The sequence below is a fragment of the Saccopteryx bilineata genome, chromosome 10 (genome assembly GCF_036850765.1).
Source record: "Saccopteryx bilineata isolate mSacBil1 chromosome 10, mSacBil1_pri_phased_curated, whole genome shotgun sequence".
NCBI classification, from domain to species: Eukaryota; Metazoa; Chordata; class Mammalia; order Chiroptera; family Emballonuridae; genus Saccopteryx; species Saccopteryx bilineata.
The window spans coordinates 8,306,077-8,330,478 of NC_089499.1; the positions used below are offsets into that span (position 1 = coordinate 8,306,077).

Sequence of the window (24,402 nt, forward strand, 5' to 3'; positions counted from 1 at the left end):
ACAGAACAAGTGAGGTGGGGGGCTGGGCAGACTGTCAGCTTACTGCCAGTTCCCCACACCTCTGCCCCCAAAATCTAAACTCCAAAGACCCTGTTGGCTTTCAGTCCCCGACAAGGAATCTTAGGGGTCATCTCCAAATCTCTGCCACACCAGCGGATTCAAAGGTGGCATCCTTTTGTAAAAAACCCATGAAAGCCTGAGCCCTTCGCGTCTTGAAACGGCACGGTGCAGTGGGTGGTCTGTCTGTGGTCTGTGGAAGAGGAGGAGTGCCTCTCCTTTCGGCTTCCCGAGTCCTTGTTCAAGTCTTAGGTCTCTCAAAGACATCTTCCCTGATCCCCTGTCCTTACTGTTCTCTTGTGCTTTCTACCTCGTCCCAGATTCTCAAACCAATATAAATAGTGAAGCTCTCCGATGCACCAAGCTCAGGGGACCAAAAGTGTGGTCAGAGGCTGAGTGACAAGGTACCAACACTGCTCCTGGGGTTTGGGTGTGCCTTCCCTGGCCATGTTCTGGGGGCACTGTGACCAGTTTGAGACACTCACTGAGGGTGCTTTCACGGGGCAATCACAGATTCAGAGCTCCGAGGTCACCCTGCAGGAACAGGTACGAGGTGGGGGCACAGGGCAGTCAGTGTTCAGGAGGACTCCAGGGCGCCATCACACTCCTCGCACATGGCCGGCCGTTCGAGGAGGAGGGGGTGGGGTCTCGTGCCCAGAAATCTGTCAGGTAACGTGCTAGAGGCGTCAGTGGGCGTCTGAGACGCCATCCTGCCTAGCGGTGCCCTCATGCGCATCGGGGCATCTTCGCGGCTCTGCAATCGCAGGGTGACGCCCCCGGGCCCCATGGCCGCTTCGCTGTCGTTGTCTGGCCTCCGCGCTGGGCCTGGAGGCCTGAGCCGCGGCCTCATCCTGCTGCTGCTGCTGCCGCTGCCACTGGGGAGCTCCGGTGAGGCGGAGCCTCTGCCTCCATAGCGGCTGTTCCGGCCTTCTTCTCCAATCCTCCCCCACCCCTGACCTACCTCCTCACCCCCCAACGAGTCCTGCAGCCTCCTGGGACCCCTGACTTTTCTCCTAGTGGGTCAGCCACTTCCTCCCGCCATCAGAGTGCCCCTGTCCTCACCAGCTCTGGGCTCCAGGCCGAGAACAGAGTGGGAGGTTAGAAAATATTCGGTGAATGAATAAATGAACGAAATAATGAAGATGCACCCTTTCACTGTCATCCTGTCCTGACCTCTCGCTTCATCTCTGTCCCCCTTTTCTCCTCCAGGTTCCGAAGAAGATGACAACAAACCAGGTGGGTAGGACAGGCCCCCGCCTCAGGCCAGCCTCAGTTTCTGGGAGGGTATGTTCTGAAAAATGTCCTCTGCCCTAGTGTTCCTGGGCCCTAGGGAGCCGGGATGTAGTGCGGCTGGCCTGCTTTCTAAAGGATAGCCTGGGGCGGCAGGACACAGGGACCTAGCAGAGCGGAGGAAAGGACCCCGGGGTCTCCCGTGGGAGTGCAGAGCCTCTGAATTCAGCCCAGGCTCTATCCGACAGCGAGGTGTCCCTTTTCTACAGAGAAACCTTTTGAGCTCTAAACTGTTCCTTTGCAAATGGAGCCTCCTGGTCCCTGTGGCAGTGCCTGCGGAGCCTGGCTCTTCTGGGTCTTTCTGTCTATTTCCCGAGACCTCCAGGGTGGAAGGTGGGTTTATCCTGTGCGTTGGTGGTGGGCCTCCATTGTCACGGGTACACCCTGACTTGTTAGGAATTGTTTGATTGGCTGAGTCAGTCAGTCGTTCCTGCTTTGTCCATGCTCCACTCCTCTTCCCTACCTTTATATATATATATATTTAGTGTGAATCTTCCTGTTGCTGTGTTCTTGTAGGAATACATATTGTAGTTTTGTGTGCGCATATTTTTAACTTACACACGTGGTATGTATGTCAGGTCTCTCTCCGTTTCCTTGTTTTTTCATTTGGCCCAATTTAAAAAAAAATGTTTATTTGGAAATAATTTTAAGCTTACAAAACAGTGAAAATACAAATAGTACAAAGAGAACACATAATATTTTCAGAATCAGTTGAGGGTGACGTACAATGTGGTTCTTTATCTCTAGGTACTTCGGTGTGTATTTTCTAAGCGTATTCCTCCCTTAGATAAACCCAGGACACGAACCAACTTCAAACATGTACTTCGACACCATACTTTTATTTACTGCTCCTATTTTAGTGCGGCCAGCCCTCTGCATTCCTACCAGCAGTTTGTGGAAGGTGTACACGTCGCTGCAGATCTACCAACCCTTGGCACGACCCAGCTTTTACATTATTTTTGCTAATCTAATAGGTTAAAAAATGACTTCTTGATTTAATAGACACTTCTCTCATTGCGAAAACGCGTTTGAGCATGTCTTACTGTGCCTTTGGCTTCTTGAGTTTCCTCTTAATAAATTTCCTGTTCTTATTTTTTGCACATCGTCTGTTCGTTTTGCTTGTTGATCTTCTAGAGTTACTTATATATTCCTAATGAACGTCCTGTATTGCTGTTAGATGTTGTGAGTAGTGTCTTCCAATATGTCATTGGTCTGTTAATTTTGTTCCTGGGCTCAAAAAGCCTTCATTTTATGTAATCAAGGTCATCGGTATAATGCTTTCTGGTGTGTGCTTAGAGGTTTTGTTTCAGGAGTGCTATCCTACCCCACATTACATAGTCTGCTTTTAACTTGATAGATTTACCTTCTGTGATTAGGTATTCCAGGGCGATTAGAAAGGAATCCGGTTTTGTTTTCTTATTTCTTCTATAGTGAGCCAATTTCCCCATCACTGTACACTCAATAAGCCACCAGTTTTACCCACCAATTGTGGTGGCTCCTATCTGTACATTAAGTTTCTGTATTCCATGGAACACTCTCAAGTTCACTATTGTTTCCTTTGGTCCATTGTCTGCCTTTGTCAGTGCCACACCTGTAAGGTATTTTTCCCCACCGAGGAAGAAGAGCATAGTCACGAAGTATGGAATAATAAAAGCTTTATTCAGAGCGCTTCCTGGACGAGGTTCTCTGGTCCGCCAAAAGGGGGCCAGAGAACTCGCATGGGGGAATCCGCGTGGGGAAATTTTAAAGGGTTGTTTAGGGTGGGCGAGTTAATATGATGTGGCGAAATTTCATTGGCTGGCAAACAGTCGCTCTTTTCCAAAGGACTCCTGGGAAGTTTCTTTTGGTGCATGGGTGTGGGTGGTTCTAGCCAAAGTTCCCGGGTCTGGTTCCTCATGTGACCTTCCCCCATTGCCCACCAACCTCACAACACCAATTTGTTGTTATGGCTTTGATGGTGTGTTTTAATATCTTCTAGGACAAATGTCCCTTCTTTGATCCATTTTTTCCCCCCAAAGGCTGAGCTACTTTATTTTTCTATTTCAATTTGAGAGTAAGCTTATCATATTTCTTAAAAATTCTAACGTGGAAAGTAACATTTGAGCATTAATTTTGAGAAAAATTGTCACCAGAGAAGGGCTTCTTGCCTTCCGCATCCCCTACCACCTACCCTTCCCCAAGAGCAGAGATGAAACAGATTCAAAAGGAGGTTTACTGCAAACAAGATGGAGGGAAAGGAAGCAAGGGAGGGAGCTTGGTGCATCCGGGGAGTGCACACAACCAGCGAGTGTGGCTCCCCAACCGCTCTGGGTCCAGCTTATATAGCCCTGACTTTCCTCAGGCAAGCAGAGTTGATTCCTTTGTTCTCCAGGTTTGACTGACACTGACTGAGGCGGGCGCAGAGTGGTTATCTCTGTTCCCCAGGTTCCCGCGTGGGCTGGCATGGCCCTGTGCCAGCGCAGACACATTGCTCGGGGGGAGTGCCTGAAGAGAAACTCGAGTCTTATCTAGGAGAGGCTTAAAGAAACATCTGAAGAACATTCCCATCCATCTTCAGGGAGGTTCAGCCTGTCTCAAAATTACATCTGAAATATTTAGTTGTTCTATTTAAGAGCAAGGGGTGCCTCTGCATTTATGCCAATAATTTTCAGAGTTCTTTATTTGAGTTTTCAATGTGTTGCCACAGAAATCTTGCATAGCATTGGAAAGGTTAATTCTCTGGTGCTTTATACATTTTTGCTATTGAGAAATGTATCTGATTTGAATATTTTTTTCTGTTGGTTGTGCTGGGGTAGAGGAATATGACTGACCTTGAAAGTAAGTTGTTGAAGTCTTAAATATATACAAAACAGTTCACAAATTATGAGTGTCCAGCTCATGAAATAGCACACAGCAACACACCCGTGCAGTCCCCACACAGGTAAGGAGAGCGGTGCCAGCCCCCAGGAGGTCCCGCATGTCTTCTCAGTGACTTCCTCCGCCCTCCTCCAGGGAGGTACTATTATCACTGACTTCTGGCAGGATAGATACTCTTTGCCTGTTCCTCGTTTTTTTTTTTTTGTTTTTTTTTTTACAGAGGCAGAGATAGACAGGGACAGACAGACAGGAACGGAGAGAGATGAGAAGCATCAATCATCAGTTTCTCCTTGCGTGTTGCGACTTCTTAGTTGTTCATTGATTGCTTTCTCACATGTGCCTTGACCGCGGGTCTTCAGCAGACCGAGTAACCCCCTGCTAGAGCCAGGGACCTTGGGTCTAAGCTGGTGAGCTCTTTGCTCAAGCCAGATGAGCCCGCGCTCAAGCTGGCGACCTCGGGGTCTCGAACCTGGGTCCTTCCGCATCCCAGTCCAACGCTCTATCCACTGCGCCACCACCTGGTCAGGCGCCTGTTCCTCATTGTTATATGATGTTTACAGTAGATTTGTGGCATAAAACTTTTATAAAGTTAAGGATTTCTTTTCTATTCCTAGTTTGCTAAGTAAGAGGTTTTGTTTTTATCATAACTATGTGTTGCATTTTTCAAAGGCCCTTCTCTGTGTCTGTTGAGAAAAGCCCATGATCTTTGTGTAGAGAATACAGGGAGAGCTCTTCCATTGTGGGACCACCCTTCCCCTCCTGGGACCATCTCCTTGTGATCACAGCGCATTATTTAAAAAAAAATAAATGATGTCGGCTAATATTTTATTTACAGTAGGTGCATCTGTGTTCATTCACAGAATCGTACAGCTTGACTGTGGGAACTGCGTGCACACTGAGAGTGTAAGCTGTGAGTGGGGCTCCAGGCTGGGTTCTTTCTGGAAAGGTCTGTGTGAGAGCGGAAGTCAGGGGCTTGCCTTGGCTCTGAGCCCGGTAGGCAGTGAGAAATGCAGCCAGCATTATAGCCTTTCAGTACGCGGCCTGGGGACTTCACTCCAAGACGCAAGAAAATGCATTTCTTGTCCTGGGGCCTTTTCTATGTTTCTCCCTTGTTTGGAGGTTCGGTGCTGATTGTGTCTCAGTATCTTCCTTCCTTCCTTCCTGTGACGTCTCTATCTGGATGCACTTTATCTCTGTCATTGTCATGTTTGCCTACCTCAGTGCCTGTGGGCAAGACACCGCCCTTCTCTTCCCCTCTTAGAAATGGGGACAAACCCCAGGTTTACAGCTTTGGGCCCCAGGTTTACCCCGGGGCAGCTTAGTCTCAGTCATTCTCATCCTGCTCTGGGTGGTCACTGTGTCTCCTTGGCCCCCTTGTTCCTAAAGCTTGTGGCAAACCCTGGTGGTCGGAGGATTTGGACATGGCCCGCCACTGGCCCTGGGAGGTGAGCCTCCGACTGGAGAACGAGCACGTGTGTGGAGGGGCCCTCATTGGCCACAGATGGGTGCTGACCGCTGCCCACTGCATCCAAGGGTGAGTGTGGCCCGCATGTCCAGGCCCTCCAGAGGCAGGGCTGCCACAGGCCCAGCCGCGTGTCCTCCGTGAAGCGGTGTGAGAAGAGGGAGGTGGAGGGAGTGGGAAGGGATGCCCGGAACAAGGGAGTCGTGGGCAGGATCTCACCGTGGGCCAAGGACTGAGCTGGGACAGGGACCCCAAGCAGCCAAGACCGGACCCTAAACAGGCAAACAGTATAAGCCCCTCCGCCCCTCACACATGAAAACATACATGTAGACCAACACCTATGTGCACAACACACAGACCAGGCCACCTTGAACCAATCTGAATGACGAATGGGGAGGCAGTCGTGTCTCTGACCTGAGAGCCTGCAGGCTGGATCAGCAGGACGGCTGCTAAGGGCGGGGGTCCTCGGCGGAGGGAGGAGCTTAATGCTGCTGGGGACCCTGATATCGACCAGGTGTGGCTCTGTGCCCCCTGTAGCACCAAAGAGTACTCGGTGGTTCTTGGCACCTCCCAGCTGAAGCCCACAAACCCCAGGATGGCCATCTCGATCCCCGTAAGTGACATCATCATGCACCCCAAGTACTGGGGCCGGACCTTCATCATGGGCGACATCGCCCTTCTCCGGCTCCACAGTCCTGCCGTCTTCAGCAAGTACGTGCAGCCCATCTGTCTCCCGGAGCCCACCTACGACCTGAAGGTTGGGACGCAGTGCTGGGTGACTGGCTGGGGCCAGGTCAAGCAGCGCTTCTCAGGTGAGCAGGATGGACAGGGGGCGGGGGGCGGTACCTCAGAGGGGGTGGTAGGTTCCTTCTAGGGGGCGGGGGGCGGTACCTCAGAGGGGGTGGTAGGTTCCTTCTAGGGGGCAGGGGGCGGTACCTCAGAGGGGGTGGTAGGTTCCTTCTAGGGGGCGGGGGGCGGTACCTCAGAGGGGGTGGTAGGTTCCTTCTAGGGGGTGGGGGGCGGTACCACAGAGCGGGCAGTCAGTTCCTTCCGGGGCCTTGCTTGTGGGACCCCCTCACGGTGCCTCTCAGGAAGCTCACGGCTGTCATCTCTGGCCCCTGGTTCGTGGGTGTGTTAGGACTGCTCCTCACGTGGGAACCGCTGCCCGTTGCTATGGGCACCTCACGTCATCCAGGCCCAGCCGTGCCTGGGCTGGGCATCATCGTTTGCCTTACAAAAGCTCAGTCAGGAAGCACAGGTTCACTCATTCATTTGTTCACTTGGCAAACTTCAAGCATCTGCCATATGCTGAACTCGTGGCATTGGGAACACATGCCCTGCCTGTAGGGAGCTCATCCCTGAGTGTGGAGGGGGCGCGGGCTGACGGGGAAAGACTTTGTCAGGCGATCTTGAGCTCCATCCGATGAGCTCTGGGCAGAGGGTCTGCCCGAGATGCCTGTGAGAGGAGCGGATTTATTCCGAGGGTGGAGGGCACAGCTGGGGCGGAGCTGGGAGGCCCAAGAGCAGCAGCATGTGGCGGGGCCTCAGTTTGTCAGTGGTCGCATTGCAGCTGGGGTCGTGGCTCACTTGGTTCAAAAGCAAGGGGTCCTGAGACACCCCCCCCCCAGAGAAAGGGGTCCTGAAACAGCCTTAGGGGTTAGGGGCTTACCGGCCATGATCCTCACGGCAGAGGAGGGGCCAAGGGAAGGAGGCGTGGAGGCGTGCAGGGGCATGGCGTGGCTGAGTCCCAGGATGGAGGTGACAGGTACCGAGAAAAGCCCAGGGCTGAGTGGGGAGAGGGCTTAATTCTGACCCCACGGGCTCCTCCATAGCCAACGCCACGCTGACCCCAAAGCTGCAGGAGGCCGAGGTGTTTATCATGGACAACAAGAAGTGTGACCAGATTTACCGGAAGAGGTCGGCCATCCCCCGCATCGTCCCCCTTGTCTTGGGGGACATGGTCTGTGCCACCAACTATGGAGAAAACTTGTGCTATGTGAGTTCCGGGGAGGTTCTGGGAGCTGTCCTTCTGTGGGGAACAACTCCCAGGTGGGGGAAATTCCCTGAGGAGGGGTTTGCTCGGCCTCCCTCATCCCCGTCACCAGCCAGGTCTCTGCTCCCATCTTTTTCCCCTATGACTTTGGTTTTGTCTAATATTCTGGGATGGGTCCCCAACTCTGGAGCTGATAGTGAGATCCTGAAGGAGAGAAAGACTCTTTCAGGTGGAACTCAGAGAGTGGGCATTCTGGGTCCCCCTGGGTCCCCTGGGTCCCAGGCTGGGCCCAGAGCCTCCTGTCGCTCCTCTCTCTTGGCCTAGGGAGATTCCGGGGGCCCGCTGGCTTGTGAAGTCGAGGACAAATGGATTCTGGCTGGGGTGTTGTCCTGGGAAAAAGCTTGTGCCAAAGCACAGAATCCAGGCGTGTACACCCGTGTCACCAAGTACAGCAAATGGATCAAGACTCAAGTGAGCAACAGAGCTCTGTCGGGCCCCTGCACCTCCGTCTGGCTCCTCCTCCTGTCCTGGCTGCCGCAGCCCCAGCGAGGCCTCTGAGCTCCACCCTTCCTTCTCCATCCTGGTTTACTTCTCTAAATGGGGCCAGATCAAGATTAGATCATGGTCATGTATTTGTATTCAACAAAAGTCAAGGTGGGGACAGAGTGGCCCCTGGGAGACCTGGTCTGGCATCCCCGCAGGGAGGGATGTGGTGGGTGACTAGGTCTTGGGACCTGGAGAAAGGAAGAGTGGCCTAGAAGGGCTCTGGAATTGGGGTCCGGAACAGCAAGGATTAAATTTGTGCAAATATGAACTGGTTCTGTTTTTTCTTGGTGGCCTTCGTGCTTGTGTGGGGTGGGGAGGGCCGGGTGTCCTGGAATTCATTCAACCAGCTGGTTCCCTAGCGAGGGGGCTGAGGGTTTTTGCTCTATCACTAGTGCTGGGGTATAGGGAAAAGGCTTGAGGCCTCAGTTTCCTCATCTGTGAAGTGGGTATGCTGGAAGGGTGCGGTTGGAACACTCCTTATAGGCTGACAGTAGGAAGGACCCAAATCAGCTTTTACTTTTTTAAATGGCATTTAAAACTACTGCTTACAAAAGTATTACATGTTCACATCTACATTTTTTTTCTTTACATTTAAAAAAAATTATGAACAATATCTGAATACAGCCCTGTGGTTTACTAAAACAATTGAGAAGTACCGGTGACTGCCCCCCTCATCCACCCCACCACAGTGCCGCTCCCTTGCCCAGAAGTCGTCACCGGTAGCATTCTTAGGTAAAGTGTCTTTATGATGTTAAGTATATGTATTATTAATAACCTACATTAAAAAAAAATTAGATGCCTTGAAAACCTATGCCAGTACCCACAATGATACCGGAGGTTATTTAACCAGCACCCATTTTTAGGCTATTTCTTTTTCTTTTTTAAATTTTCCTTAAATGAAAAGGGGAGGGGGCAGGGTGACAGACTCCTGCATGCACCCGGACTGGGATCCACCCAGCATGCCCCCTATAGGGCGATGCTCTGCCCATCTAGGGTCATTGCTCTGTTGCTTGGCAACCAAGCTATTTAGCACCTGAGTAATTCCAACCTTTACTTAAAAATTTTTTTTTATTGACTTAGAGAAGGGGGGGGAGAGAGAGAGAGAGAGAGAGAGAAAGAGAGAGAGAGAGCGAAGCATCAACTTGTTGCACTTAGTTCTGAGGGAGGAAGGCCTCAAAGGGCTGACTGAGTTGTTTGAAAAGTAACAAACCACAGCTGTGCAGTCCTGTGGAGTAACTTTATCAGCTCCCTGGAGTAACTTGCAACACAAGCAAGAGAAATGGGATATGTGAACAGTCAAGGGCAAAAGTTCCAAACCTTTTCTCATACCCCTTCCCCTCCCGGAGACACAAAAGTCCCGTAGGTCTGCAGACAAAGAAGTCAGGCGTCTTTTACATGATAGCTGAAGCTGTAAAGGTATATGACTCAGAAAAGCCAAGTTCGAGGAGCTCGTGACTCGGTGCCTAATCGGCTCTGTTGCTCCGTTGGCTAATCCTCTTCCTCCAGCATGTTGTCTGGGCGTCTTTGTCCTCTGGGAGTCACTTCCTTTGTTCCTGCAACAGTTCCATTTAGTTCCGCACTCATTGGATGCTTCTCATATGTGCCCTGACTGGGGACACGCAGCCTTGGCACGGCCAGTCAAAGCTCTATGCGCAGAGCCACCTGGTCGGGGCCAGTAATTCTAACCTTTTACTTTCGAGGGACTTCTTTGTTTATTTAGTTATTTGCATGTGTGTGTGACAGATATAGAGAGGGAGAGGTGGAGAGAGAGAGGAAGAGGACAAGCATCACTCATAGTTTGTTGCTTTTAGTTGTTCATTGATTGCTTCTCATGCATGCCTAAATGGGGGTGGGGTGGGTTGAGCCAAACCAGTGACCCCGTGCTTAAGCCAGAGACCTTTGGGCTCAGGCCAGTGACCATGGGTCATGTCTATGATCCCATGCTCTAGCTGGCAACCCTGCACTCAAGCTGGCGAGCCTGCACTCAAGCCAGCAACCTTGGGGTTTTGAATCTGAGTCCTCAGCATCCCAGGTCGGTGTTCTATCTACTGTGCCACCACTGGTCAGGCTGAAAATTTTATTTTATTGTTCTTTTTCTAACTTCTTGAGTAGGCTCAGTTTGATATTCTAGACTTCTTTGGTTTCTAATATTTTCACTTAATTTCGTAAAATTTCCTCTGAGTCTTACTTTGGATGTATTTCATAGGATTTGATATGTACTGACCTCATTGTCATTTATTTTTATATTTTTAATTTCATACTATATTTCTTATTTAACCCAAGAGTTAAATAGAAGGGTGTTATTTAATTTCCTGTTGGATAGTTTGGGGGGAGGGCAGAAGCCTTCTCCTTTTTCTCTATTAAAAATTATATCACAATATGGAATTAATTATTTCTGCGTTTTGGAATTCAGGTTTTATCTGTGCCTAGTAGTTGGTCAGTTTTAGTGGACGGTTTCGTGAATGTTTGAAATGAAAGTGTTCTTTGAAACGGAGTTCTAGCTATAAACTGGTTGGATCGGGCGTGTTGATTGTGTTATTCAAGTCCTCTCAACACTTCCAATATTTTATGTCTATATAATCCACTGATTTCTGAGAGGTTTACCACAGGAATTAAGACTTTGTCTGTTTCTTCTTGTAGTTATAATAATTCTTGCTTTATGTGTCAAAGCTGTGTTGTTAGGAGTACAAGGTTCATGCCTACTATACCATCTTGGTGAGGTTTATACCCAATCAATATAAAATATACCTTTATCTTATTTAATATTTGTTTTTTCAAATAACTGGCTCATATCATAGAGTTCATTTCTAATTCTGCTACTCTAACCAATTAGGGTATAATTTTATATTTTGTACATGTTCCCCACAGATTTTCCCTGAGTTTATTTTGTACCTTTTATGGCTCCTTGATTTGAGCATTTAATTCATTTATTTTCATTTCTGATATTCAGTAATAAACTCTAAGGTTATGGATTTGCTTTGAACACACCCAGTAAGTTTTTTTTATTTGTTACTCTAATTATTAGTGTTTTCTAAATAGTTTTAGAGAATGTTTTCATTTCTTTGAATAAGTGAAAAGTTTATTTAAATTTTTTTCAAATAATTTAGTTTATTTTGCTTACTCTTTTGTTATTAAAACCCTGTTTCATTGCATCATGCTAAAAAATGTGGGCCAAACTAGTTCAACTTTTAGGGAAGTTATTGTGGTTTCCTTAGTAGTCTAGTGTGTGGTTGATTTTTATAGATATTTCATTCCTCAAAGACACAGAGTTGAAGAGTCTCCCACTACAAGTGAGGCTTTTCAATTTCTTGTGTATTGCTGGTTGATTTTGCTTTATATGTTTGACGTTATATTGTTGATGAACAGAACTTTATGATGTTATATAGTCATTGTAATTTTTATCTTTTTTAAACATAAATAAATTGAAATTTCTGTGTAAATCTTTTGTCTTGAATCAGATTTTTAGAGATTAACATTGCCATTTCTATTTTTGCTTCCATATATTTGATATTTTTTGCCCACCTTTTTACTTTAAATTGCTTTGTGTCACTTTGTTTTAGGTGGGTCTTTAGTAAGTAGCATGTCAGTAGATTTTTTTCTACCCAATATAAGAATCTGACTTTTTTTGTATTCACCTTGGTGCTTATAATGGGAATGTATCTTGCCTGACCAGGTGGTGGTGCAGTGGATAGAATGTCGGACTGGGATCCGGAAGATCCAGGTTCAAGACCCCGAGGTCGCCAGCTTGAGCGTGGGCTCATCTGGTTTGAGCAAAGCTCACCAGCTTGGACCCAAGGTCACTGGCTCGAGCAAGGGGTTACTCAGTCTGCTGAAGGCCCGCGGTCAAGGCACATATGAGAAAGGAATCAATGAACAACTAAGGTGTCGCAACGAAAAACTGATGATTGATGCTTCTCATTTCTCTCTGTTCCTGTCTGTCTGTCCCTATCTATCCCTTTCTCTGACTCTCTTTCTGTCTGTGAAAAAAAAAAAAAAAGGAATGTATCTTTATTCAATTATCTTGTTGTGTTTTATTGATTTTCTCTTTCCTACCCTCCCTCCTCACCCTGCTTCCTCCCAGAGGAAATTTGATTGTAGGGATAATCATTTCCTTGATTTTCTACCATGTATCCCTAAAAATAGTTCGGTCAGCCTGGTTTTCGAACTTGACATAAACATGTGTCTTTTTGTGTCTGGCTCCTTTCTCTCAGAAATACGTTTCTGAGGTTGACCATGTCCTAGGTGTCCATTGTCACTGCTGTTGCGGAGTCTGTGCCTCCCTCCGCCCTTGGTGGCAGTCATGTCGCTCCCGCCTGGGGCTCCGCCCAATGGCACTGCCAGGCTTTCCCGCTGCACCCGTGCTGGCCGTTTCGGGGGCGCACGACCCGGATGGGGCTGCAGGCTGTGGGTGGGCACGTCTCCCGCTTCCCTAAGTGATGCTGAAGTTCTCCGCATTGGCGGCCCCCGCCCATCTCCCCACCCCCGCCCCCAGTGCGTGAACAGCCCGCTTACTCTCCCCCCCAGCACTGGCAATGGGGTGGGTCAGGAGTCGCCTGTCCTCATGGACAGTGAGGAGCATGGGATCTTCGGGAGGGGACCTCGGTGGGGTGGTGGGGAGGGGCCCCAGGATGCCAGTTATTCTGCTGACTCATGAAGACCCAGGCCTGCAAGCTGCTGCTTCTCAGGAAGCCACCTTCCCCGGCCCAGAACACTGGGCCTCCCTCCACCCGGGAGATGTTCTCTCAAAAATGCAAAAACCTGTGGGGAAAAGGAAAACTCTAGTTACAGCTTGATGACCCACACCGGGAATGAGCCATCCCCTCTTCATGTCTCAGCGTCCGTACTTCCAGAGGGGCCCCCAGAAGGGCTTCCTAAGGGAGCTGGGGCTGGGCACTGGGGGTGCTCACAGGCCAGGCCGCAGGGACGGTCACAAGCCAGATACCTGGTGCAGTCACGGGCTTGGGACTGTGCACATGGGAATATGTTAAGGGCCAGGCCAGGCCCCGGCGCACTGCCATGGGCCAGACCCCAGGTGCGACCACAGGCCCAGGGCCCGGCACCAGGAGCAGCGTCCCAGGGAGGTGCCTGGCAGCAGCATCACGCGTGCCCTGATGGGGTCCTGCCATGACCCCAGGACCACACTGCCTCCTTTTCCGCATCCTGCTGCGACCCCAGCAGTGGGAGCCCCAGCCCTGGGGCAGAGCCCCCTCCGCCCCGGCTACCCTCGATAAACAAACCACGAGTTCTAGAATCTTTGCACGTTGGAGATGCCCTGCCCCCACATTCCTGTGTGGGCACCAGCGACGCCAGGCACCAGCTTGCCATGGGGTGTGTGTCAGGAGACCTTCAGGGCCTTGCACCTTTGTTTTCTTCTGCCAGACTTGGGAATCCACTCTATGTGGAAGGTAGGACTTCAGGGCCACGGCACGGGGGCTGGAGGGATCTGTTTGCCTGGGTGACCGTGTCAGCTGCTCTCATGCCTGATGGCTACATCTTCACCAGACTGCATGGTGTGCCAAACCCGGGGACCCACCGTGACCATGAGGAAAGAGCCTTATTGAAAATTGGGGAACAAGCTAACGTCCGTGGGACAGATGAGCTTGTTTGGGGGGCACGCTCTAGGAGAATCGGGCTTGTGATAATGATGGGGTGTGCGAGGGGCTGCTCACTGGGCTGACGGCACCTTCAGATGGCTTTTGTCTCCACACCCTGGGAGGGGGGCTTTCCCAACACCCCGGTCTCACATCAGAAACCACGGCCCAGAGAGCTTGAGGATCCAGTACCAGTTTTCAGGAGACTCTTTGTGGGTGAAAAGTGTGGAGCCCCATGTGACAGGAGGTCTCTGGGGCCACCCTTACTGACCACATGTATTCCTGCGGGTCAGCCCTGGCTCGGGCCACCTGCTAGCTGCCCAGGTGCGTGTGCAAGTGGCTGCTTGTGACGGCTGCCAGGCGGTTCCCTCTGCCTCCATGGTCTGCTGTGCACAGGGGTCTGAGGGCTGCCTTTGCTGCCTAAGAATCTGCATGGGGCTGGCATGGCCCCTTTCTATTTCTTTCCTCAGATCCCTGGTTCTGGGGCTGTGGTCAGACCAACATGTCCTGCAAGGTGGTGAAGGGGCAGCTGGTGGAGGTGGGCAAGTGGCCGTGGCAGGTGAGCATCCTCTTCCTGGGTATCTACATCTGCAGCGGCTCCCTCATCCACCACCAGTGGGTCCTCACGGCTGCGCACTGCTTACAGAGGTCAGTCGGGCTGCGGCCGCTCCCGGGGCCTCTGCTTTCCGGCCTGGGAGGCCCCGGTGAGCCTGGGCTTCTGCGAGCCGCGGCCTTATGGCTGGTGATCTGCCTCCTCCCCACGGCCCCGCAGGTCCGTGGATCCCAAGGAGTACTCTGTGATGGTGGGCGTCCAGCGCCTCCCAGAGAACGGCACGCAGCTCTCGCTCTCTCACATCGTGATCCACGAGAGTTTCAGCAACCTCATATCCAATGACATTGCCCTCCTGAAGCTCAGAGACCCTGTCCCCTGGTCGCCCCTCGTCCAGCCGGTCTGCCTCCCTACCTCCAGACTCGCGCCACCTATTGGAACCTCGTGCTGGGCGATTGTGTGGGGTTATTCAGACAGGCAAGGTGAGTGGAGGCAGGCAGAGTTTCCAGGACACCTGCCTCTTCAGAACACACGGGCCCTGTTATTCATTCTTCACTCAGTTCACTCCATCAGCAAACATTTCCTAAGCACTTACACGTGCTGCACACTCTCCTGGCCTCTGTTGAGAGGAAGATATACACAGTGCTCTAGTGTTGAAGACACATGTGGCCTCCATGGACTTCAGTTCCCCAGGTTAAATCCAGTGCCAAGCCGTCACCTTGCAGCATGGTAGGAAATTAATTCTTGACCATTAATGGCCTTCCCTGTCTGCAGGTGGCAAAAGGGCCGTGTCTAGGAGGTACCTAGGCATTGGGTAGCTGAACACCTGTTACCTTGAGACACCAATAATTTCTGGAGGTCTGCCCCTTCTTGGTGTCATTCCGGGAGTCCTGCCTCCCAGAGGGTGGCACAGTCTGGGCTCTAGGGTCTTACCAGCCTGCTAGGTAGCCATGGAGCAGTGCTCAGCCCTTCACCCTCATGAACACGGAATTACTGGGGTAATCTCTCTTTGTCCTCAGTGCCTGGATGTCACTCTAAGCACCTTGGGAGACTTTTGCTTAGTCTTTTAAACGAGCGTGGGCTTTTTCAAAGGTTAGGCTACAGGCTAGGCCTTGGTAAATCATCTCCCCAGGAAGTGGCCCTGCCCTCCACCTCAGGGAATGTGGAAACCCCAAGATGGAGTTGTGCCAAATTGTTGAAGGGATGCTGAGGTAGGATCTCTCTCTCTTTAGTGGTCCCAAAGTCCCCCTACAGTCTTGAGGAGATGTCTGTCAAGATTGTAAACAAGGAGGTCTGCAACCAGCAGTACCAGTTCCTCTTCTTGAAGGGCCAGAAGTTGTCCATCGGGAAAGACGCGCTGTGTGCCATCTCCCAATGGGGTGTAGAGTCTTGTAAGGTACGGAGTGTGTGGCCAGGGGCAGGGGGGGGCTTTCGGGGGCCATGTCCTCTTTTCTCCAGGACAGTGGGAGCCCTCATACAGATCTCCCTTCCCAGGGCTTTGCTTCCCAGTCTGTAAAACTAGGTTGAAAATACTCTTTGCTCCTGTCCACAATGATGGTCACAGTGACAATACTCTAAGCCATTTGAGTGTGTCTGAACATCAATCATTCACATACCTGGATCTGAGCCAGGTGCTAGGCAGAACCAGTTTTGCATAAATGGACTCATTCTGTGAACATGCTTCTCCCTCTTGCACCTTCTGTTTAACATCGCTTTTGAGATTTAGCTGTAGTGGTATGTGCAGCCCTAGTTAATCAGCTCTATCTACAACATTCTCTTTGGTGAATACATAGCAGTTCATTCTCCCACGTTGGGATAGCTTCCAATCTTTTTCATATCACAAACTCCACTCCTCTGAATGTTGTTACACACATCTCCCTACGGATGTTCCAGAATTTCTCCATGATCTGCATCCTGTAAGGAACTGGTGGATGAGAGGCTGTGCAAACCATCCTCTTGAATAGTAATTGCCAAATTGTTCTCCAAGTGATTGTATTGATCTATATACTCTTACAGCGGTGTTTGAGAATTCCATTTTTTCATATCCTGCCAACTTTTGATATTGTCATACTGTGACATGTTTTCCGTTCTGATGGGTGAGGAATAGTGTGCCACTGGGGTTGCAATGTGCGTGGCCCCAATTACTAGTACAGCTGTACATCTTTTCATATGTTTCACCATTTGTGGTGATCCTTCTATAAATCACTTATTCAGATATTTTACACATTCTTCTATTGTGTGCCTTTGTTTTCTAAGTTGGACACTGATTCTGTGTTCATTGTGTATATTGCAAATATCTTCTCCTAGTTTTTGATTTATCTTTTTATTTTGTTTATCTTGTCCTTTGTTGAACAACAATTTAGATTTTATATCAGTTAAACATATATTCATGTTTTTCTTTCTGGCTTATAATTTTTGTGTCTTATTTAAGAAATTCTTCCTTTTCTCAAAGTCATAAGGACATTTTTCTATATTTTTTGCCTAAAAGTTTTTAAATTGTTGTTTCCACATTTCGGTCTTGAATTCACCAGCATTCATTCTGTGATGGCATTAGAGAATTGTTTATTTCTATTTGTCTCCCCATATGGAGTACCAGTTGTCCCAAAACCATTAGTTGAACAAAAATTTTCATAGATCAAATTTTTATGTATAAATAGGCTAACTTCATGAGTTGGATACCTAGAGAATTTATTTTTGGTCTTTTTTCTTTTCTAATACCAGTATTTAAGGCTACAAATTTGCCTCTAAATATTGCTTTAGGTTAATGCTTTAGGTATTTTGATGTGTAGCATTTTTACTGTCATCCAGTTTTAAATATCATTTATAATTCCCAATTTTAATTTCAGTTTGACCCATGACTTATTTAATTATCTTTTTATATTTCCAAATATATGCTTACTTGAGCACTTTTGTGATTGATTTCCAACTCAGTTTCTCTGTTGTCATAGGATTAGTTCTACAGGAATGCCATTTGTATGGAATTGTGTTGAGACTTGTTTGGTGGCCTGGTATATAGTTAAAATTTTTTTTTTTTTTTTACAGAGACAGAGAGAGAGTCAGAGAGAGGGATAGACAGGGACAGACAGGAACGGAGAGAGATGAGAAGCATCAATCATTAGTTTTTCGTTGCACGTTGCAACACCTTAATTGTTCATTGATTGCTTTCTCATACGTGCCTTGACCACAGGCCTTCAGCAGACCAAGTAACCCCTTGCTCGAGCCAGTGACCTTGGGCTCAAGCTGGTGAGCTTTTGCTCAAACCAGATGAGCCCTTGCTCAAGCTGGTGACCTCGGGGTCTTGAACCTGGGTCTTCCGCATCCCAGTCCGACGCTCTATCCACTGCGCCAGTGCCCGGTCAGGCGAGTCTTATTTTAAAACATATGCTTCAGCCTAAGTCATAAAGTCATGGCCCTACATGTTTTCAGTTAGCTTTATCTTTTTAATTTTTCCCATTTTAGGGTTTTCATTCCTCTGGAGCCCTGATATGGTTAGGGTCCGACTTCATTTCTCTCTATCATTTCCCATGCCACCTCCAAGAGAGACCTTCCCCATCAGAAAGACCTGCCCCGCAGCCATCACCCTGTGCTGAGTCTCCACGTTCAGACATCGTGCTGGCTCTCCATTGCACAATTGGTCTGTTTTCCTGCCCCTATGCCAGGACCACAGTTTCTGTAATTACAGCTTGGAAACGGCTCTAACTCTCTGGTGGGTCAAGTCTGTCCCCAGCCTGACTCTGCAATTTGCTTTGCTTTCTCAAACCTGTCATAGAATCCGTGGACTTTTAGTCTTCAGTGTCAATTTTAGAATCAGATTGTCAAGGTCCTGAACAGCTCCTTCTGCGGGCACTTTATCTGGAATTGCGTGAAGTTTAGAGATCAAGGGAAGGAGAACTGACGTGGGCTAGAGACAAAGGAATATTTATAAACCATGTCTGGAGAAGCAAGAAGGAGACAATAAGACCCACCCCTTGACCACTGAGCTGGCAGAGCTTCCCGTGTGACACTTCCCAAAGCTCCTGCCGTGATGGCTCTCACCTCGCTCCCGGTGTTTTCTGCTGGCTGGCATTTGCTCGTTCCTCGTGTGCGGGCTCATGTTTGAAGAGTGAGGATCTGTTCTTTTAGCATGTTCTCTGTGGGAATTCTCTGAAGCATGGCTCAAAAAGCAGGTTCCTTCAGACAGAAAACTATATTTCCGTTTGCCAGATACCCGGGCATATGACCACCCCAGGAGCATGTTAAACAACATCCTTCGGTCAGGTTTTCTGAACCACCCACCACCCAGACCATATGAATTCAAGTCGCAAGTTCACACCAGGGCAAGTGTTCCCAGTTGATCCTCCCTTGGAAGGTGTGGTCCTTTTTTTGGAGGTGTAGCCTTTTGGAGGAGGTTTCCTCTTAGGCTCCCCTCCTTGGACAGCCCTGGGTTTTGCCTTTTGTCTCCTGCACCCAGGAACAAGGCTGTGAGAACTGAAGCCCAGTGTCAATGGGTTTGGCAAACGGCCTTGGGGCAAGAGCCATCTCCTGGGCTTTGCTGACAGTGCTCTGGGTTTTAGCCTTCTCTTGGGTTTTGGACTCTAGGGAGTCTTTCTTTTCTTGCCAGCTCACTCATGCATTTACAATGACAATTTTTAAAAAATCACATGTATTTAGTTATCTTTTGATTTTTTTTATTAAGTGAGAGGTGGAGAGGCAGAGAGATAGACTCCTGCATGCGCCCCAATTGGCCACCCAGCAAGCCCCCCTACCAGGGGATGCTCTTCCCATTTCAGGACACTGCTGTTGTTCTGCAACAGAGCTATTTTAGTGCCTGAGGCGAGGCCATTGAGCCATCCTCAGCACCTGGGCCATAGCTGCAGGAGTTAGAGAGAGAGAGAGAGAGAGAGAAAGGGGAAGGGAAGGGATGGAGAAGCAGATGGCCACTCCTCCTGTGTGTCCTGATAGGGAATCAAACCTGGGACTTCCATATGCCAGGCTGACCACTGAGCCAACCGGCCAGGGTCATATTTAGTTATTTTTAGCAAGGTTGGGTAGGGTAGCAAGTCTTTTATACTGTAGGAAGCCAAATGCTGAGAACTGGTATCATTACATTATTCTAAGTGACTCATCCAAGAACAGTGGTATATTTGTACATTCATGTAGGTCTTCTTTTACGTTATTAGGTATAGTTGTTTTATTTCTTAATTTTATTTATTCATTTTTAGAGAGGAGAGAGAGAGGGAGAGAGAGAAACAGAGAGAGAGAAGGGGGGAGGAGCTGGAAGCATCAACTCCCATATGTGCCTTGACCAGGCAAGCCCAGGGTTTCAAACTGGCAACCTCAGCATTTCCAGGTCGACGCTTTATCCACTGCGCCACCACAGGTCAGGCCGGTATAGTTTTATTATTATTTTTCCTTAAGTGTTTTATGCACTGTTCACTAGATTATGTCCTATAAATCTTGGTTAACATTATATATATTTTTTTGGTCTTTATTTTTTTTTCTATTTTTGAATCCAGAGAGAGGAAGGGGGGTAAGGGGGAGACAGAAGCATCAATCTGTTTCTGTATGTGCCCCGGCCAAGGACCGAACCAGCCACCTCCGCATCGCAGGACAATGCTCCAGCCAAGCGAGCCATCCAGCCAGGGCTTGGTTAGCATTATCTTAAAAAGACCTCTATCTGTATCTATAGAGAAAGAACCATTTTTCTGTTTTTCTTTCTAATTCATAAAACTTTTCAACGATACAGAAGACTATAAAGAAAGTTTTTAAAATATAAACCCACCATCAGCAGAAATAGCAGCCGTTAACCTTTTAATTGCTGTACGCTTTTGTAAACGTTATTCTTGTCTGCGCACCTGCTCTGCACAAGAAGAGTAGGGGTTGGTTTGCATTTCAGAGAGGTCACTCTGTAAGCAAGACTGCAGGAAAGAAAACGGTCAAGGGCACTACGCTGGAGGCCCACCAGGATTTAAAGGGAAAGCTCAGGAGAAGACCAGGGAGTTACGGTCAGAGCATTAGAAGGGGAATAAAGGGAGAGCCCAGCACGGTCCCCAGCTTGGGCCCTAGTGCAGAGCTTCCATGTCCCAGAGCAGGTTCATAGCCGGGCCACAGTCTCGGGGGCAGCAGAAGCTAACACCGCTCATGCCAAGCCTGTGGCCGGCCGGGAAGGGACAGGTCCACCCAGGGCCTGCCGTGGACTGTCCTGCTGCCCCCCTTACGCTCCCTGCCTCCCCGACACAGGGTAACTCCGGCAGCTCCATGGTCTGCCGAGTGAACAAGACTTGGATTCAGATGGGGGTGGCGAGCTGGAGCTTCAGCTGCAACCAACGCCGCTTCCCGAACGTCTACACCAGCACCGCCTTCTTCTCCCAGTGGATCCGGACGCAGATCTCGGACATGGAGTTCATCAGCAGGGCCGACCCCGCCTTCCTGAGCCCGTTCTTCCTCACGGGCTACATTCTGCTGGTCTCCCTGGGCTCCCTGTGGCTCCTGTGAGTGCTGTTTCCAGGGCGGTCACTCCAGGAGGCTGCTTCCTCCTCCCCTCTGCCTGCCCTCGGAAGAGGCACAGGCTGGATGAGCTCAGGACTTCAGGGCAGCGCACCCTTGGGGGAGGGTCCCGCAGCCACTGTTCCTTCAGTTGTCCAATAAAGATGCTGTTATACTTTTTGCCACTGAAGTCACTATCTCTCTTCTTGGGTCTGGCTGGGAACCCTTCAGAGATGGTCCTGACCCCGGGCCCCCGTGACCCTCGCCTGGGTCTCTGACCAACAGCTACCCTCAGGCTTTCCTGAGAGGGTTGGCCTCTTGCCAAGACACAAAGACCAGACCTGCACTGTGGACCTTGTTCCAGAAAGTGTGGGCCTCTCTCTTGACCCCTCATACACCCCCTAAGGGTCCAGAGGCCCTGACCAGTTTCTCTCCTCTCCCTGGCAGGGGTGGCTGCTGGTGGGGGGCGGGAAGGGCAAGGTGGAAGGCCTGCTTGGGTGAGCTGGGTGAGGTCAGCCTCGCCTGGAGCTCCTGAGCTGCCTCGGTGACCTCCGTTAGACACTGGGGAGTGAGGACAGGCTGGCCCCGGTTAGCCACACTGAGAGGGCAGAGTCTGCCTGTGTGTGGGGCGCGTGGGGGTCCCTCAGACCTGCTGGGTCTTGGGTTCAGAGCAGACAGCTCCTTCGCCCTGTGGGGCCTTGAAAGCTAGTGGCTGTGACTTGTTCTCTTCTCAGAGACCGGAACACTGGCCGGCCGGCCTGAGCGTTCCTCCCGAGAAAGCAGGCCCCGCCCGGAAAAAGTGAGAATGTCCTGGTTTGGTTCTAACTTTGACCTTATCTTTTTGTTAGGCTAGACTTCTCCAACAGCTCTGAACCAAAGCTGCTCATAGGCTTCTCCCCCCTACACACTACTTTTTAAATGTACTATCCAGCTATCTCTCTGAGCCATCAAAATGTTCCCCAGATTTCAGCATGCAAAGTGGCCTGCTCTTTCCCTGTGAGTGGGCACCTCACCTGTGCCATCTTTCCGAAGTAGGTGGACCTGTAAGGGAAAGGCATTTGCTGAAGGGAGGTTGCGTGGGGCGGGCGCTGCACTGCTTACAATTACGCAATCTTTACAAATCTTTATTGCAAACTTTCAATCTGCTTAATTTTAGTAACCTGGGCCGAAACCCCACTATATTAAGGTGACCAACTTTTTTATAATGAAAAGGAGGACAAAAATAAATTGAAGAAAATAATATCGTAAGTAAAAGAAACATTTTATTCATTGCAACAATAATACACTATAATATGATTAATGTGTAATAAAAACATTTGCAGCCTGACCTGTGGTGGCGCAGTGGATAAAGCGTCAACCTGGAAATGCTGAGGTTGCCAGTTCAAAACCCTAGGCTTGCCTGGTCAAGGCACATATGGGAGTTGATGCTTCCTGCTCCTTCCCCCTTCTCTCTCTCTCTCTCCCCTCTCTATAATAAATAAATAAAATCTTTGGAAAAAAAACATTTGCAATCTTTTATTTTGTAATTATACTTACATGCCTATTAATTTTTAATAATAATTAAAGAAAAAAGTACTCATTTTAAAAAAAATTTTTATTTTATTTATTCATTTTAGAGAGGAGAGCGAGAGGGAGAGAGAGAGAAGAGAGAGACGGGGGGAGGAGCTGGAAGCATCAACTCCCATATGTGCCTTGACCAGGCAAGCCCAGGGTTTTGAACCGGCGACCTCAGCATTTCCATTTCCAAGTCGACGCTTTATCCACTGCGCCACCACAGGTCAGGCCCTCTCATTTAGATACAAATACGTCACATCACCTGCAATGGATCAACTGCATCGATCAAATAGGGACATTTACAGATTAGTCTTCCAATATCAAAAAGGAGGACATGTAGGAAGACATTTTTTGAGGGAGGATGGAACTTACAAAAGAAGGGCTGTCCTGCCTAAAGGAGGATGATTGGTCACTTTAACTATGGTTACCGGGCTGGAGGGAAGGGACGTCAGCATCAGGGGTTGGGCCATCTCACCTGGGGAGGGATGAAGGCATAGAACCAGCCCAGGGCAGTGGGCTGCGGGAGCCGGGAGGCGCAGGAACTGGCGAGGTTAGCGGAGGGACTCCAGGAAACTAGTTGGCCAAGCAGAGTGAGGAAACGAGGGGGGCGCTGTGGGAAACAGGGCAGTTCACGGGCGCCCTCAGGCCAGACACTAGTCTGGCGGGTAGAGGAAGGCCAGTTACTAGGGGGCGCCCTCGCCAGGGGACACCAGGCGCACCATCGCAGGTGGCTGCTAGGGGGCGCTGCGCAGGCTGGGACCAGGGACGCCCGCACCCACCACACGCCAGAAGCCGTGGCGGGCGGCCAGTGGGGGGCGCGCTCGCTTAGGGAAGTTCCGCAGCGCAGTCGCTGCTACTCCGGGATGGATTCCTGGTGCCAGACACCTGCGCCCTCCCTGGTCCAGGCCGGTTTCCTGCTGCTGCTACAGCTGCTGCTGCTGCCGCTCAGGCCGGCGGGTGAGCCCAGCCCTCTCCCCTCCCCCACGCCAGGGCCGCTGTCACCTCTGACTCTCTCTGTATCCTTTCACAGATTGCTTGAGCACAGCCCAGGCCCCGGTGACCCTGTCCATGGCTGCTACCCCGAACCCGGGCACCCCCTGTCCCCCCGGGGCCACCTGCCCCTCAGGTGGGCCTCACCTTACTCAGAAGGCCCCCGCCACCCCGTTGCAGACCACTGTTTCTCAAGGCGATACTGAAGTACCTCTTCGTGAGTACCGTGGACTCCACGGGGGAAGAGGGTGTCGGGGAAGTCTTTGGGGCCTTGTGGTTCTGAAGGACCTTTTGATCCTTGGGTTCAGAACGTACAGAGGAGGACAGGGCAGGCAGGAGTGAGACGGGATCTACGTGCCTCTTAGAAGCGTTTACTGAGCACCTCTTATGGGCCAAGCCCTTCCCATCCCGGTGAGGTACGCGGCACCGGAAGTGGGAGGGGCCTGTGGAGGCACCGGAAGTGGGAGGGGCTGCAGTGTGCCGTGTGTTTAGCCTGCTCCTGCGTCTGCTCCCAACCACGGACTACGGGGGATCTGCAGCCTAGCTTCCAGGGAACCCTCATGCCCATGCCTTGGGGCACCCACACAGGCAGGGGTCAGGAACCTCTGGCTTGCCAGCCAGATGTGGCTGCATCTGGCTCGCAGACAAATCTTTAATAAAAAAAATAATAATGTTAAAAATATAAAACATTCTCATGTATTACAATCCATTCATTTCCTACCGCTCATGGTCATGGTTGCAGGTGGCTGGAGCCAATCACAGCTGTCCTCTGGACCAAATTTTTATTGAATAATGCGTAATGTACATGAGTAGTTGTGAGGTCAGGAAGTAAACTTCCTTCCTTTTAATCAAATAGTCAGCTAGCTAATTGCAGAAACCCTTTTGACGAAGAAGATGGCTAAAAGAAAAAAAGATGAAGAGTATAGTGCTTTTCAGCAGGAATGGACAGAGGAATTAGCCTTTGTGGAGAGAGCAGGTTCTGCAGTGTGTCTAATATGCAATGATAAAATTATATTGATAAAATGGTCAAATATAAAACGGCACTTCG

General features: G+C 49.8%; 2 protein-coding genes across 2 annotated transcripts; both read left to right on the forward strand.

The window, feature by feature from the left end:
- The first annotated feature begins 5,252 nt into the window (after positions 1-5,252).
- LOC136314434 (putative serine protease 45) lies at positions 5,253-8,438 on the forward strand. Its single transcript, XM_066245329.1, has 5 exons — positions 5,253-5,322; positions 5,590-5,737; positions 6,203-6,477; positions 7,498-7,661; positions 7,983-8,438. Exons 1-5 carry the CDS (start codon positions 5,274-5,276, stop codon positions 8,214-8,216), a joined length of 870 nt encoding a protein of 289 aa, XP_066101426.1. The 5' UTR covers positions 5,253-5,273; the 3' UTR covers positions 8,217-8,438.
- A 5,089-nt stretch (positions 8,439-13,527) lies between these two features.
- Positions 13,528-20,819, forward strand: LOC136314067 (serine protease 46-like). Its single transcript, XM_066244418.1, has 5 exons — positions 13,528-13,609; positions 14,266-14,443; positions 14,568-14,827; positions 15,578-15,741; positions 20,565-20,819. The coding sequence occupies exons 1-5, from the start codon at positions 13,528-13,530 to the stop codon at positions 20,817-20,819; spliced, it is 939 nt and encodes a 312-aa protein (XP_066100515.1).
- The last annotated feature ends 3,583 nt before the right edge of the window (positions 20,820-24,402 follow it).